We start from the raw sequence: 16,661 nt of genomic DNA on the forward strand, positions 1-16,661 counted from the left end.
TGCGGTACGCCATTCGCTTAGAGAAGATTAAGCAATCAAGGGGAGGTTCTCTTCACTGAAGATGCTTGGTTCAGAGCAGGGGAGCTTTGATGCTGCAGCAGGAAACCATTCCCAGCTCCTCCCAGGCAAAGGTCCTCCTAGTCTGGAAAGAAAACCTTATGAGCATTCTACTACAGTGCTCAAGAAGATGTTATGAGGTGTGACTGGATGGAGGCAGCCAAGATTGCCCAGGAATGAGGTTCTGAGTTGGGAGCTGTTCCAAGTTCAGTACAGCTTTCTTTGACCTATCAAAGCTCAAAGCTGCCTGGCTGTTGCTGCCCTTGGGAACCCCTTCACTTTCATCACACAGAGAGAAATTTAGTCTGATGGCCTCCAGAAAGGTACCAGCTTCACCTTTTCCCATCTGCCTTTTGAACACTGTGCACCTTTGGCCTGCCTTCAGTTGTACATAGATTCAAAGTCCACGGAAACCTCTAAATCAAAGGAAAGGAAGAGGATGATGAAATCTCTTCAGAAATCATAAAACAACCACAAATACTTACTCTGAGTTCTTTCCGGCACTGACTAACCACTGAATAACCAAAATGGAGAAAGAAATATGTCAAAATCTCACAGCAGGGTAGAAAATGAGGGCCACACCTTGCTTTCTTGGACAGTTGAGCACAAACACTAGCAAACACAAAGGAAGAAGGATTAGTGTCCACTCATTATGACCTTGGCTTCACATACCAGGCAACTGGGATTAAGCATTGGCTCTGCTGCTTCTAGATTTGGGCAGTTACATAGAGAATAAAGACTATCCTCATCCTTCTCAAATGAGGACAGCGAAAGCAGAAAGAGTCTCTGTGAGAGCACCAATAAGTCAATGCATATTCAGCATCTGAATGTCAGTGAACACATTGCTTTACTTTTATTATGATTGAATGTGCAATTAAACCTCCATTAAAACATCTTAAAAATAAAATGTTCCAGGCTAAAAGGGATTTACAATCAAAGAGACCCTGGTTAGGTGCAGAGGTAGAGTTCTTAATTTATAGACATTAGAACAGCTTTCTTAACATCATGAAGCATTGTTTTTTTATCTGTGGCTCATTACCACCCCACACACTTTCCCTACCAGAAACTGTATCTATCCATCAGCATCGCTATCAGCTCTGATCCTTTGTTTTAATTCCCAGAACCCAGTGCACAATGGAGCCTCATTGTGGAATTTTCAAGATGGAAGGGCATGTTAATTTCTCTTCCTGATTCCCCAGCAGAAAAAGAATGCATGCTTAAGAAAATCCTTCCCTAGGTTTCTGGTTCTGTGTATGCACATTTCCTGATCTTTTGAGACCCCACTCCACCCAGCTATGAGCCTAGTCATCTTTATAAGCTGCCATAGCACCTGGGAGAAACATCGCCCACTAGAAAGAAGGGTGTATACCCCGAACCGCTTCCAAACGTCTTGGCTCGGAAGTCATATATGTCATATTCCCCTGGTGACTCGTTAACCAGAACTAGTCATTAAATCTGAACACAGGGGTGCTAAGAAACCTTCCCAGGGGTGCTAAGAAACCTTCCCAGAGTCCAGGAAGCAGAGAATAAAGAATGGTAGAGGAGAGTAGCCATTACAGATCCATAAAACAGCATTTTATCAGGAAGACAAGCCGTGAGTATATAAACACTACCAAAACCTTGTCTTTTATATTATCCAAGATGCACATATATCTGTTTCTCTGGTGAGAAGGCAAACTTCCATTACCCAGCTGAAGTCACTGCAGCATGATCCTGATTATGTTATAAGGAGAGTTTCCTGCTCAAACTCAGTATGATTTTTCTTAAAAGTTTCAAGGTCTTAACATGAAGTTTCTACCACCACCACAGCCACCCTTTCACTGAGAATCTACATAGTGATACAAGTTTTGGGGCAGCAGCTCATCAAATGCCCACTCTTGGTGAAGGCCTTCACGCAAAGCTGAGCAGCTGTGCGCTAGATCTACACACTCCTCAATTAGCTGGAAACTCTTTCCAAACCTCTGTTTGTAAATCATATGCTGGTCATGTCATGTAAGAGGCTGTGTACTCCTCTTTTGATTTGCTAAACAATATTTTAAAGACTGATGTGTGGTTTCTGTCTTGTTGAAACAATGGTTCAGTTCTTCCTACGGGTTTGCAGGGAGGGCTTAGGTCTCTTCATACACACCATAAATGGTGAAATCTCAGTTCCAGCCAATTCGGGGATGTTCATATATTGGCTTTCTAGAGGTGGGGGCCTGTACACTTCAAAGACAAGAGGCACAAGAACCGCCACATAAAGCTTACAGAACAATGATACTCGAGTTCAAAGCCAGCAGGCACTGGTGTGTGGAAGCTGGGATCTGCAGGAGAGCAAAAACTCCATGTCCAGATAAAAACAGATGGTGGGGGCTGCTCTGAGGTCCACACCTAGTGATGGTGGCATTCTGTATACACAACAGAAGTTTGTGCTTGATTAACTTGAAAACTTAGAAGATGTATAAGACACAGCAAATTGAAACTATACAGATGGGTTCGGGCTCAATGGGTAAAATACTTACATGTAAAACTGAGGACCAGAGCTGATTCTGCAGACCCCACATGAAACTGGATATGGTAGTGTGTATCCCAGGGTTCCTACAGATAGATAGGAAGTGGAGACAGAAGCCCTGGGAGCTTGCTAATCAGCAAGCCTGGCATATGAATCAGTGAATCAGAGATTCTGTCTCAAACAATGTGAAAGGTGAAGACTGGTACTCAGTGAGAGGAAGATGGAAAGAGAGAGAGAAATAATAAATAAGTAAAGAAAGACTAAACAGCAATAAACCAGTAGGACTAATTATTAAGATCCTCAATATGCCCATTGTTCCTTCATTGCTAAGAAATCATAATAATAATAAAGGTACTCTCAATGTAGATGTCTTCATATACTGACTGAAAAGACCTCAGATTTGGAATGCCTTATTTAGGAAGTAAATAAGAGAAATGATTAGCTTCTTACATGCTTTCTTCTCTTCCAATAGAGTTGTTTCTATTCCATCCACCCACAGGAAACTTCTACAGCCTCGTTAAACTAGACTACTAAAGCTTGCTCCACAAATGAGGCCACACTCGTCTCTCCCTTGAAATCCAGCTGTGCTTACGGGAATCAGAGACCTTGAGGTTCAAGGATTTTGACCTTCTGCTTCCTAGACACAGTGTGTGGGCCACCCACTCTGTGAAGCGTCCACAAAATATTTACTCTTGAAATCACTTCTTCAATCTCTTAGGTCCCAGGGTTTTCCTAGGATGTCTGTCCTCTTTCCACTGCACAGACTCTCATCAGGTGACATCACTTACTGCCTCGACTTCTATTATGCTGTGTTTGATCATCTGCACAATGATGACACTCAGCGTCTTGGCTACATCCCGAGCTGAACCGAACATCTGAACATCTGCACATTGTTTAAACACATTTCACCACCAGGTGTCCTGGCCAGAAATCTGAATGATATCTATGACCCTTCTCCCCCATCTTTAATCAATTAGCTGCCTAGATTCCTCCCCTCTCTCTGCAGCTTGCTCTCTAGTATTGATTCTATAAATTCCCTAGCCATTCCTCCTGTACCTAGGCTTTCTCCTTTATGACAAATTTCCCCAATGTTACCAAATTTATCATCCTAAAAGGCAAATCATACTATTTGCTTTCTCAAACTTCCCTGTTTTCCTTACCCACTTGAGGTGTATCTTACAACTGCCCCTATGATTTGGCTGCTATTAACTTCTCATCCATACCACTTGGCAAAGCTGTACCGCCTTCCCCCAGCCGCACTCAAATGTCCATTTCATTTGGTTGACTATTCATGCTTGTTCTGGTCTCTAGATTTTGACACATGCTAAGCTCTTAAAATAGTCTTGGTTTTCTCTTTTCTTATTATCTGAAAGTCCACTCAACTTCTCTGCCTCTCAGATAAATAATGCTCTCTGTGTTTTAGGTTACAAATGAACAAAAGCTTAATATTCATTTATGTGTCCTCATGTGTACCTCATTAGGATTCTGTTGATTTTGTCTTAACATGTGTTTTACTAAATTATTTGTCAGAGTTATACCCACTGTAGCCACCCGGGACTATGTGTGGCTCAGCGTCTAGCATGATACTAAACAAATAGGATGCGTTCAAAGAATATTGGAGATGGACAGGGGACTGATATACCAGCATTCTGTAGAAGATGCATCACATTTTCTAAAGAAGAAAGGAAGAGCAAATATCAGTTCATTGGGTATTTCTCCTTCTTGTCTCCTGTGAGCTTTCCGGGAACATGAGTTACAGTCCTGCCTCCCTTATTCCCAGAAGCTCTACATAAATGAACATTTTCCTGGCTGCTCAGCAACAGAAACACCTGTGGCTGAATGATGTGTGCTCCAGGAATGATGCAGGTTAGATTGTGTCAAGTGACACTAGACTAGAGAAAAAACATTACAAAAACAGTATACAAGTCACGATTGTCCAGTTCCATGGTATTCATAAGTCACTCTGTTTTATCTCTTTCTATGCAACTTCCTGTTACCTCATCAGATCTTCTTTTACCTGCTCTGCGTGCTAAGAAAACATCATTCAAGTCAAGGACTAAGGCACAAGGTGCCATTTCACTGTCTGAAAAGCTCATGTATGTACACACACACACACACACACACACACACTTTCTTCACCTCTGCACTTCGGTACCAATACCTGCTGAGCAGCGCAGATCTAAGGTCCCATAGACAACTCTCAGCACATACACACAATGCACTTGTCCCCTGCTTTACCTACTACTGTAGACCTAGCTATACTCACAGGCCCATGCTATAGTCTTAGGAGGCACTCAACAATCACCCTCTCCCCTCACCTCTGCTACATAGTTCTATATACAGTAAGTACAGAAAAGCTATGCATATAACTTTAGTTTTCTCTGGTGACTAACTTGGATATCTCAACTGCATTTAGATGTTTTGCCATACATGCCAATTAAAGAAACTAGAATAGAACTTTATGATTTTATTTGAACTTCTCTAACTGCCTGATAACCTAACTCCTTACCACATTAACCTGCCCACTTCCTGTATCTTCTACCATAATATATATGGCTTCGGGGGCTCTAGGTAAATTCAGGGGCAGAGACAGTGTCTTCTAGGTCTTCTCCTTTTACGTGCTCTGCATACTTAGAAAATATCATTCAGGTCAAGGATCCAGATTAGACATGTAACTTTGGAAACACCTCTGAGCAAAGTCAGGTGAGTTTCTTCTGGAATAATCACCCTTTTTCATGCCCCCCCCTTTTTGGTAAATTCCCACTTCCCTGGCTCTACTAAAACTTCCAACCCTCCCCATTTTTAGTCACCCATTTTGCCTTGAAAACACTCCCCAACTGTTGTCCAAACTGGAGTTGGGTTTAGCTCACACTAGACTATTTCATTTGCAGCAATTTGTTCTTGATTAGAACCAGTCCTTACCTTTCCTTTAGTGTCCGACTCGGCACATCTTCCATGGTGTGTTCAATGCTATCCATTCTAGCATCCTAGAGCATGTGATTCATGTGGGACTAGGAGATCATTGTTGGAGGAGAATGTTGCTCAGATAAACACATTATCAGTGACACATTTTAAAGAGAGAAAATGTCTAACAGGGAAAGTATTTTAAATCCTCAGTAGAATCTTCTTGAAGCTTCATTTCATGATGCAGATATTTAAATAAGAAATACCCTGATCCTGTAAACTTAATCTCCTGCCATCTTGCTTTCTGCTTAAAAACTCAGTTTTCTAAGCTGTTACAATTTGGTTAAAAAGTGTCCCCTCTCCAAGACTGTAAAGTTCCCAATAATATTTTCAGGGGTGAGGTTCTAGAGAAGCCATTGGGTCTTAAGGTATTAGACGAATCTCAATGTGCTGATCTGTTGATGAATCTGCAGTTGAATGGGTTATCAGAATGTAATGGAAACTGTAGTGCTGGGCTTGGATAGAGGAAGTGGAGTCACTAGAAGGTATATCTTGCGGCTGCTTCTCACTGTCTATGCTTCTGAGCCTTCCTGAAGCAAGTAAGCTCGTACTCCCTCTGCCATGACCATCTGTTCATCACTGGTCGATGGCAAAGGAGTCAGAAGATCATGCTCTGAAACCTCCAAAAGGGTCAAAATAAACCTTTCCCCTTTAAGCTTAAGTATTTAAGTATTCAATAATTTTGTCACATCCATGAACAACAACTAATAATGGACATTTAATTTATTTCCATCTATGAAAATAGTTATTACCAAAAATGGTTTCATCATACAAGAAAACAATGACGTAAGAAAATTTATTATATCACTTATAATTTTGTTATTCGTATTTATGAACATGATTTAATTCAAAAGCCAGAAATTACTTGTTTATTCCTTGGCTATTTTCTAGTCCTTAACAATTGTTTCTTTTATAGCTATACAGAGTTTTATAATTTAGCCTTAGTCCATTAAAGTCCACTAAAAATTTGCATTAAGACAAATAAGATAAATGATAGCAGACATAGTCAATAGATTGACTGAGATTTGTCTATTAAGAATACCACATAGCACATTCCAAAAGTAAGCAGACAAGAGATTTAAACTGAATAATCTTACGGTGACTCAATAATTACATAAATGATTCATGATTTTGCTTGCAAGTGCTCTGAGGGCATGCATTTCATTTTTCATTGTTCTGTTCTGCTAAAGTAACAGTCTTGTTTTAATAGGAATGGGAATATAACCCTGTCGGGGCAGTGGTGAGAAAAACACTTTTTTCTGGTGTAGAGTTTACATCTTGGGGGCTAATGTCACACAATTAATGGTTGACTAGGACTCAAGCTGTACCTTGGCACATTTGGGAAAGTTTAATGTTTATTAACCCAAAAGATAAGATGTTATTATAAAAATAGAGGTAGAAAACCCTAGCTAAGTTAATCTTCATAAAATTTTAAGCATTTGTTTCAGGCAATATTCAATATATCAAACATTAATTTTAAAGCTACATATAAGGTAGCATAAACACAAGACATTGATCAAATCAAAAAGGTATCAGATTCCATGACCACTAGACCATTTTGCCTGAATTACTATTCTCTGACTATAGACAGATACATACCCTCATTACAAAGGTGCTTATATATATGTTTTTATTAGAAAAATAACATTTCTTTAGAGATGTCATATATACATCAAATTGGGACTATATGTAAGGATTTACTCAGCTTCAGTCCCCTTAAGGACCACTTGAAACATCCTTTGCTTGTTTCAGAGACAGACCTGTAGAGGGAAAAAAAAATAAAAGAAAATACATTCAACAAGACATCAATAGAGCTGACTATCAAAAGGGGACAGTGGGATTTAGTGCTTTCTTTTACTGTACAAACTTTTGCCACAGAAACTCACCAACTAAACTATAAATATTTTTGAAGAAAATTATCAATCTCCACACTGCTCAAGGCTTGAAAGGATATTTTTGCCTACAAAAAATTGATCAATAAATATTTATGTAATGAGAGAGAAAAAAACAAAAGAAGGAAGGATGGGAAAAACGAAGAGGGGACTCTGTTTTTTGCATATTTCTTCTTTATCCTGAATTAATTATTTACTACAATAAACCCAAGCTAACTCATTTATTGTATTAATTCCTACCACCCTTAAACATAATTCTCTCTGGGTTCCTGATTAGAATTGTTTGGTTCATGCACTGATCCTAACGATTAATTGCCGGAATTTTGGTAAGTTTATTGTCAATTTTATATTTTGTTCATGCTTTTTTCTCCGTAAGTTGCTTATTGGTAAACTACACTATTTGCCTCCCACAACTGTGTTATGCTATTTTCTGGTATATTTGCAAATCCATTTATTACATATGAATGACCAGAATGACAGTGTTTCTAGGAGCTCTTGGATTGAAGAGCAATATGCCATGCTAAGAACATTTGAAAAACAACAGGACCCTGGTAGCTGAAGACCAAACGGTAGAGTCATTCTGTGGAAGACAGGTGTAAACAGACAGAACCACAGAGAAGAGATCTGGAAGGACTTAGATCTTAGAGCAAGGAAAGACAGGACTCTTTTTGTCTGCTTTTTCAAACAAAAGGTCTTAATGATTTTATAATTTGTATTATATCTGTTCATTATGGAAATATAGAAACAAAATAATTATTGTACTACAAAATACCATCATTGATGATATTTTTGTTTATAACCATATAGATTATATTTGATAAATGTGAATTTATTGCATATGTGTCTTATTATATACATAACAAAAATTAGTTTACATTTAATATTCTTTCTTATGATTTGATCTTTTTTTAATACAAATATTGGGGGAAAAACTTCCACATCATAATCAGAATATATATATATATATATATGTATATATATGGGTTGTACATGTGTATGTGTGTATGTGTGTGTGTGAATATGTTCAGTAATGAATGCGTACTAACAAATCACAGTTCTCTAGTATATAAGGTGTATAAATTTAAAATTAACTTCTATTGTTGGAAATTATATGGCTTCTATTTTTATATGTTTTCCACATCTACAATAAGAACATTTCCATGTTTTATAGTATAAAATTTTCATGTTTTATTTAAAACATATGGAGATGAATGTACTATTATGATAGCTAAATAAAATTCATTGAAAAGACTTTCTTCAAGTTATTTCCTAATATGGAATTCATAAGTCAGTGAGAGGCTAGGGCAGAACAAAACCAAATGAACAACCACAGGACACAGAGAGCTCCCTTTTCTAGGACCCACAGTAACTCTAGATGACTATGTGTAAGGGGTATTGAGAGAAGGGGTCATCCATGGGTGAGGAGAGGGGTAGAATATTCCAAAGTTCTTTGTAGTTTTCATTTGGTTCTCTCTGACATGTGGAAAGGAAACAGTTGTGAATTTTGTTATCTCCTTTAAAAGTCTGGTATGAATGAATATCTTCATGGATGCAGTGTTTACTGTTATGAGATGTTGAAACTCAATGGCATCATAGAGTCTAGCATAGTTGGGAAACATATTTTCAGCTTGTAAATATCTGTATTTTAGAGCTAGATTCTATAAGTTATTGGTTCATCCAAGGAGAGAGTATGGAGGGAATGGGAGGGAAGGCAAGGGAGAGCAAGGGAAGGGAAAGGAAAGAAAGGTGAGGGCAGGAGAGGGTGGGGGAGTGGGATGGAAGGGTAGGGAAGGAAAGAGAAGGGAAGAAAGACAATATCAGGTCCTTGACACAGACATTTTTCTCATGAAATCATGGGAAATATGTATTTTAAGCCATCTGAGCTACAAACAGTTGCAAAGAATACCCACAATTACCTACTGTTGATATTAAGTGCCCTGAGGAAACATACCAGAGTAGATCAGGGTAGGACAAGAAGAGCATGGGACACAAAGAAGATCAGCAGAACCTGTACAATTGAGAGCAAAGAGGTAATGCACTGGATCTAGACCAGAAATGCTGTTTTCTCTTGCCTTAGCCTGTTTCTTGAGGCAAAATTAATCACAATAGATATCAAATTCCACCTGCACTATGTGCAGAACGATAGGTGCTTGGTAGCCGCTTGGCAGTGAGTAGCTTATCATTCCATAATTCCATTCCTTTGAATTTTAAAGTTTCATTCATTCTTAAATAAGGAATAGAGAAAAATGTCTCCCTGGGTTATATTCACCCCTATCTATACTGCAGTCACAATCCTGAGGCTCAGTTTTAGTTAGACAGATGGTCCACTGAATAACTATGTGTACCATATCATTATGCTACAAAATGTAGAAAAAGTCATTGTCCCGAAGCTGGAGATTTACACATGATAGTGTAAACAGACACATACACCACACTTATAACCAAAAGTACACAATATTGCATGCTCAGTGGAATTTCACTGAATGGAGTCAGGAGGCAGAAGGGGAGAGAGAGTGAGTGGATCTGAAGGAAGAATAAAGCAGTACCTGCTGGCTGGGATGATTGGACATGATTATTTTATTTCAAAAAAGTATGTGTGGGGGTGAAGGAAAAGCAGGTCATAAAAGGAAAGCAAAAAAGAAAAATGCACATATCTTAAAGAGAAAGAAAATGAAAAAAAAAACACAAAAGAAAATCCTAGTCATCTCAAGGAATGCTTGTCCTAGGTTTAATATGGATGATCTATCAACCATTTTGTTCATTGTTCTAAGATTTATGGACAACATGGACATTATACTATATCTGCTTTTTGAAGGATCAAAATGCCCAACTGTGTATTAAAATTCTTAGAAGTGCCACAGTAAAAGGGAATAATTTGACATTCATCAAAACTATTCAAAAGTACTTTTTTTCATGGGGCATTCGTTGTAAAGAATGATATTAAGGGCTATGGTAATAGATCAATGGGTATTTCCTGTGGTATCAAGAGGGCCAGAGAGTGAATCCTCAGCACCCATGTAAATGTCACATGGACATAATGGCCCAGCCACAATCCTATCCCAGTGTATGTGACATAAAGGATGGGAGATTCCTAAAGCAAGCTGGCTTTTGAACTTAGCTGAGCACCTGAACTCTGGATTGGAGGGAGAGGCCCTGCCTCAATTAATAAGGTGGAGAGTGACTGAGAAAAAGATACTGACCTTGGGTTTCCATACACAGACCTATGTATGCACACATATGCACACATATGTGTGCCCCCCACTCACCAGATGTATTCACAAGCAAAATAAAAGTAATTTTATTACACATCCATTGGTAAGTGCTGCTTCAACAAGAGTGCAGAAGACATTGGCATTCTGTTATTTCACATGATTCACTAGTGAACTTATAAAGCATGGGTTGTGTCTTCACCAGACTAGGGTTCTCATCACAGGTGTGATCATAAGAAAGTTAACATTTCCCATCATTCGCAAAGGAGGGCAATACACAGAACATCTCTGGAGTATCACTCAGAAATGGGTATTTATCCGTTTTTATCATTTTCATACTCATTTGATTTGGAGGTATCAAAGACATTTGGCTTGAAATGGGTGTCATTTCAGAAGTTGATAATGGGCAATGCTGGAGAATGTGGCATATTTTTAGAAATATTCCACATGGTAGGGTTTAGATAGAATCATGATGTGAGTGCTCACTAGAACTGGAGGTATTAAAGGTTCTGAGAAGTAACCATCCGATTTCTCATTAAATTTACTTAATAGACATGTTAATTGTCAATGCACTGGTATCTATAAAGTAAATATTTCATGAATACTTGTAATGTAAAATAGGAGTATAAAGACTATGTTTTTCCTAGTGGGCCTTTTAAATAGATAAAAGCAATGAATGGGTTATCTATAAATGGCAAAACTTAAAAAGATCTTTTTAATTGCTAACAAGGGATGATTTTCTGTGTTCTAGTATAAAAGAGAACGTCACCTTTAATTTACGTCTCTGAACGCAAAAAAAAACACGTCTTCAGTCTGAACAATGTTTAATTATACTAAAGATGATATATAGTTCTGAGATATTTAGTCAACATTTCACAACAAGTCATTTTGAAGGAATTTGGCAGCATGTTTTGAACAGTTGTTCTATTTTTAATAGCTTGCTAAGAGACTGAAGACATGCCTGATGTAATTACTAAGCAATATTTATTTTATTTTGTCAAATATCTAATTTTTATGTTTATCATATATGCCTCCCTTAATTTTCTGGATGACTTTGCTCATAGATAATAATTTGGAACACAATGTAAATATAATGAAATCAAGTTGAAATTTCTATTAAAACCAGATTTCTTGCCCAAATGTATTAGTGTCTCCTTCTCTTTCACTGTTGGTTTCCCTTATTTTCTTGGCTTTCCACATGCTACCCAATACACAGTGGAAATTATTACTCTCTTTAGGCTGTGTATATGCATATTTCTTTCACCCTATAGTTTTTTATCTTGTGCTATGATTTGAATGTGAAATGTCCTTTATGGTTGATCATTTTATACCCAAGCTGATGGGTGACATTGCTTTCAGAGACTGTAGAATCTTAGAGAGGCAGAGTGCAATGGGAGGAAGTACATCATTAGACATGGCCCTTGAGGTGTTACACTCTCAGTCCACTTCCTGTGTTGTCTCTGCTTCCTGGACTATGGTAACATGAGGAGTCCCAGTCCTATGCTTGTCACAGTAAATTCCATAGTGCCTTCCCTTAAATAACAAACTGTCCTCTCCCAAACTATGAACAGAAATAAAGCCCTCCTTTTTAAAATTGATTCTTGTCAGGTTTTTTTTTTGTTATAATAATGAGAAAGATACAGCTGGCATAGAGGTAGAAAAATTCTCCAGTAGAGCACAAGACCTTAGATCAGCCTAGGATACAAATTGTTCATTGTGTGCTCCTGTGAAGAAAATATTTTTAAAAATTTTATCTACAAAACCAGAGTAATAATACATATTGTCTTGGTTCCTTTTTGTTCCTGTGACAAAACACCAAGACCAAGTCAACTTTTAAATAGAAACATTTGATCTGGGGGTTTAGGTTCCAGAGGTTGGTAGAGTCTGTAACCCTTCTGGTGGGAGCATGGCAGCAGGCAGCAGGCACTGGGACACTAGCTGAGAGCTTGCAGTTGATGGAGGAGTAAGAGGCGACAGGGTGGGGGGAGGAGGAGGATGGGGGGAGGAGGGAAAGGTCATGGGATACTATGGACTTTAGAAATCTCAAAACCAACCCCACGTACACACCTCCTTCAACAAGACAACACCTCCTAATCCTTCCCAAACTGTCCCTCCAACTAGGGACTAAATAATCAAACATATAAGCCGATAAATGTCATGTTCATTCAAACCACTACACACATTAAGTTTCCAGAATGATTAAAAGAGATTTTAATATGACATATAACAACTAAAGTTTAATAAGTGTCATTTTCTCACATCTCCCCCTTTTAAAAGGTGTATGTGATTTTTTTTGAAAGCCTTAAAGTGTCAAAGATTTTAAGGTGAAATGGCATGCTGTAGTGTTAAATATATTCTTCAAATATACTCTGTGGGTCTATTTTATGCTAGGCTATGTGACAGCTTTTCTAATTTACTATTAAATTAAGCCTCTATCAGAATGCTTGCCAACTCTTTCAAAAACAAAGATTTATTATGTTTCATCTATAGGGTTCTAGGCTTAAACCTTGCATTCTGCCTCTGAGGTCACTACAATTTAAACACACAAAGGATTTACAGTTAGTATCTACAGATGAGCAAGAACACAGATCATTTGTCTTTCTGGGCTGGAGATATTTTAATCAGTATATTTTTCAATTCATCTATTTCTTACAAAGATCATCTTTACTTAGGATTGTGTAAAATGCCATTGTGTATTTGTATCACATTTCCATTATTTCCATCAGACGGACATCTAGGCTTGTTCCATTTCCTAACTGTGGTGAAAAGAATAACTATGAGCATGGGTGTGCAATATGTCTATAATGGTATCAGGTGGGTTATATGGAAGTTTTACTTTCAGCATTTTTTAATAAAAATTGTTAATTTAGTTTACATTCTGACTGTATTTTCTCCTTGTATGCCATTCCTCTACCTCCCCTCTGCCTTTCCCCTCCAAACTTCTCCTCTGTTTCTGTTCAAAAGGAGGCAGGCTTCCCATGGTGTCAACAAAACAAGGCATATCAAATTGAGTTAGGACTAAGCTCTGTCCTTGTGTTAAGTTTGGAAAAGGAAAGCCAGTATGAGGAATCGGTCTCCAAGGGCCAGTCAAAGCATTAGGGAGAGGTCCTGATCCCACAGCGAGGAATCTCACAAGTAACCAAGCTATACAACTGTAATATATGTAGAGGATCTAGGTCCATCCCATGCAGTCTCCCTAGCTGTTGGTCTAGACTCCATGAGCTCCTATGAGTCCAAGTTATGCCTGTGGATTCCCTTGTAATGACCTTGATTCCCCCGGCTCATGCAATCTTTCCTCTCTCTCTCCAACAGGACCCTCCAAGATCTTCTCAGTATTCAACTGTGGATATCTACATCCATTTTCATCAGTTGCTGAATGAAGGCTCTCTGATGACTATTGGGGTAGCTACCAATCTGATTACAGGAGATGGCCAGTTCAGGCTACCTATCCACGATTGCTAGGAGTCTTAGCTGGGGTTATCCTTATAGATTCCTGGAACTTCCTCTTGTACCAGATTTCTACTTGACCCCGAGATGTCCCCCATATCAAGACATCTCTTTAGTACTCTCCCCTTTATCTGCTCCAGAGCCTGATCCCTCAAATCCCCATCATCACTGTTCCCCCAGTCTACTCAGGAGATCTCTTCTATCTCCCCTTTCCAGGAAAATCCATGCATCCACTTTTGGATTCTTCTTGTTACCTAACATCTTTGTGTCTGTGGATTGTAGCATGGTTATTTACTTAGAAGTTAATACATACTATGTTTGTCTTTCTGGGTCTGGGTTACCTCATTCAGGATGAATTTTTTCCTAGTTCCATCCATTTGTCTTCAAATTTCCTGATGTTATTTTTTTAACAGCTGAATAATACTCCATTGTGTAAATGTGCCATATTTTCTTTATCCATTCTCCAGTTGAGGAGCATGCAAGTTCTAGCTATTACAAATAATGATACTATGAGCATATTTGAACAAGTGTCCTTGTGGTATGATTGAGCATCCTTTTGGTATATACCCAAGAGTGGCAGAGCTGTATATTGAGGTAGATTGATTCCCAGTTTCCTGAGAAACTGCATATTGATTTCTAAAGTCAACAATACATTTAAAAATCTCAAGAACAACCATAAGAGTACATGTCCATCAATCTAAGGAATTATTAATAAATAATTAAAGAATTATTTATTATTCTAAATAAGAGAATAATATTAAAAAGATAGAAAATAAATGTTTTTCCAGCTCCCTTTTCTGTGCTGATTCCTGAGTGTTGGGAGAGAAGCAATGAAATGTAAGTCCCACTTAGAGCTGTGAATTCTACTGCTCCTATTCTCTTCATGTTGACCAGTTGTAGGCCTCTGCATTAATCACCATCTACTGTAAAAAGAAGCTTCTCTGATAAAGGTTAAGACATAGACTTATCAACAAACATAAAGATATGATTATTAAAGGATATTTATTGCCATGTCCCTTTAGCAGAACAGTCATAGGTATTCTTCTAGGGCTTCTGACCTAGTCAATCATGGGGTTTGGGCCCAGTTAATGAATGATACAAGGCATTAGTTATATTGTGGAGTGGTCTTTAAATCCAATCAGAAAATTGTTGGTTATCCCTATAACATTTGTGCCACTATTGCACCATGACTATATCTTGCCAGGGAGTCATCATCATATGAGTAAAACTCTTCCTCCCTGGCCCTGTGCACAGTACCTCCCAGAACTATGAAAATGAGCAAATATGGAATAAGTTTGATTTCTTAATGACTATGATTCACGTATGTAATATCTTTGGCAATAGGGCTTGACCATGAATCTCTGGAGCAGTGGTTCTCAATTTATGGGCCATGACCCCTTGGAAAAACCTCTTTCTAAGCAGGGCAGTGGTGATGCATGCCTTTAATCCTAGTGCTCGGTAGGCAGAGGCAGGCGAATCTGTGAATTAGAGGCCAACCTGGTCTACAAGAGCTAGTTCCAGGAGAAGCCCCAGTGCTACAGAGCAAACCTGTTTTGAAAAACCAAAAAAAGAAAAAAAGAAGGAAGAAAGAAAGAAAGAAAAACTTCTATCTATAAAAATATTTACATTATGATTCATAACAGTAGCAAAATTACAGTTATGAAATAGCAACAAAAATAATTTTATGGTTGGGAGGTCATAACAACATGAATAACTGCATTAAAGGGTCACAACATTAAGAAGTTTAAGAATTACTGCTCTAGAAGTAACCAATAACAGTATCTCTAGTGTGTAATGATTATGATGTTCTATGGGACCCAATAACCAACAAGTAAAAAAGACATAGCTCAAATCTAGTACTGGGTATTGTATTTGATAGTCTGTGGTATCTGTGATGGGCACTGTCCTCTGCTACAGTGTTATTCCATTTCAACTCCTTTTATATATGTATACATTTTAGGAAGCTTCTATAATACTAAGTTTCTATGTCAATTTTTTCAAAGGTCTTTAGCATTATTTTCTTTACACATACTTCCTCTTCTATGTTGCCCTCCTACCTTCCACCCCATTTAACCTCCCCATTTTACCCCAATACTCCCCTTTCCCCTTTTATAATTTTATAAATGCATTGTATCTCCCATTCTTTGAAATCTGCACGCATGGGCCCTTATTAGTTCCCTGAATTCTATGGGTACTTTCCAATTTAAACAGTTATCTAAAGATCCAAAGCCAATGTCAATATATGAGAGAGAACATGTGGCACTTGTTTTTGTGGGTCTGGGTTATCTCACTGAGAAAGATTGTTTCCAGTTCTACCTGGAAATTTCATAATTTCATTTTTCTTTCCAGCTGAATAATATTACATTCTGAAAATGCGTCACATTTTTCATTATCCTTTCATCAGTTGATGGACAGCTAGTCTGTTTCCATTTTCTACCTATGGTGTGTGAATAGTAATAAACACAACGAGCAAGTATCTTTATAGTATCAAGAGTCCTTTGGGAGTATGCTTTGAACTGGTATAGCTAGATCATATGGTAGAGCTATATCAAGGTTTTTTGTAACAGCCACACTGATTTCAACAGTGTTTTTCTTTAATAT

The 16,661-nt window shown here is 38.0% G+C and overlaps 1 protein-coding gene across 1 annotated transcript in view; it reads right to left on the reverse strand.

The window, feature by feature from the left end:
• Positions 1-6,393: 6,393 nt before the first annotated feature.
• The window catches only part of CUNH8orf34 (chromosome unknown C8orf34 homolog), a 365,453-nt gene continuing 355,185 nt past the window's right edge, over positions 6,394-16,661 (reverse strand). Inside the window, exon 13 of the mRNA XM_050142135.1 lies at positions 6,394-7,272. Within this exon, the coding sequence (XP_049998092.1) occupies positions 7,229-7,272 (44 nt within the window). The 3' untranslated portion in view covers positions 6,394-7,228. The remainder of the gene's footprint in view (positions 7,273-16,661) is intronic.

This window comes from Alexandromys fortis, unplaced genomic scaffold (assembly GCF_014885135.2).
Source record: "Alexandromys fortis isolate MF-2015 unplaced genomic scaffold, M_Fortis_MF-2015_v1.1 scaffold_41, whole genome shotgun sequence".
In the NCBI taxonomy this organism is placed as follows: Eukaryota; Metazoa; Chordata; class Mammalia; order Rodentia; family Cricetidae; genus Alexandromys; species Alexandromys fortis.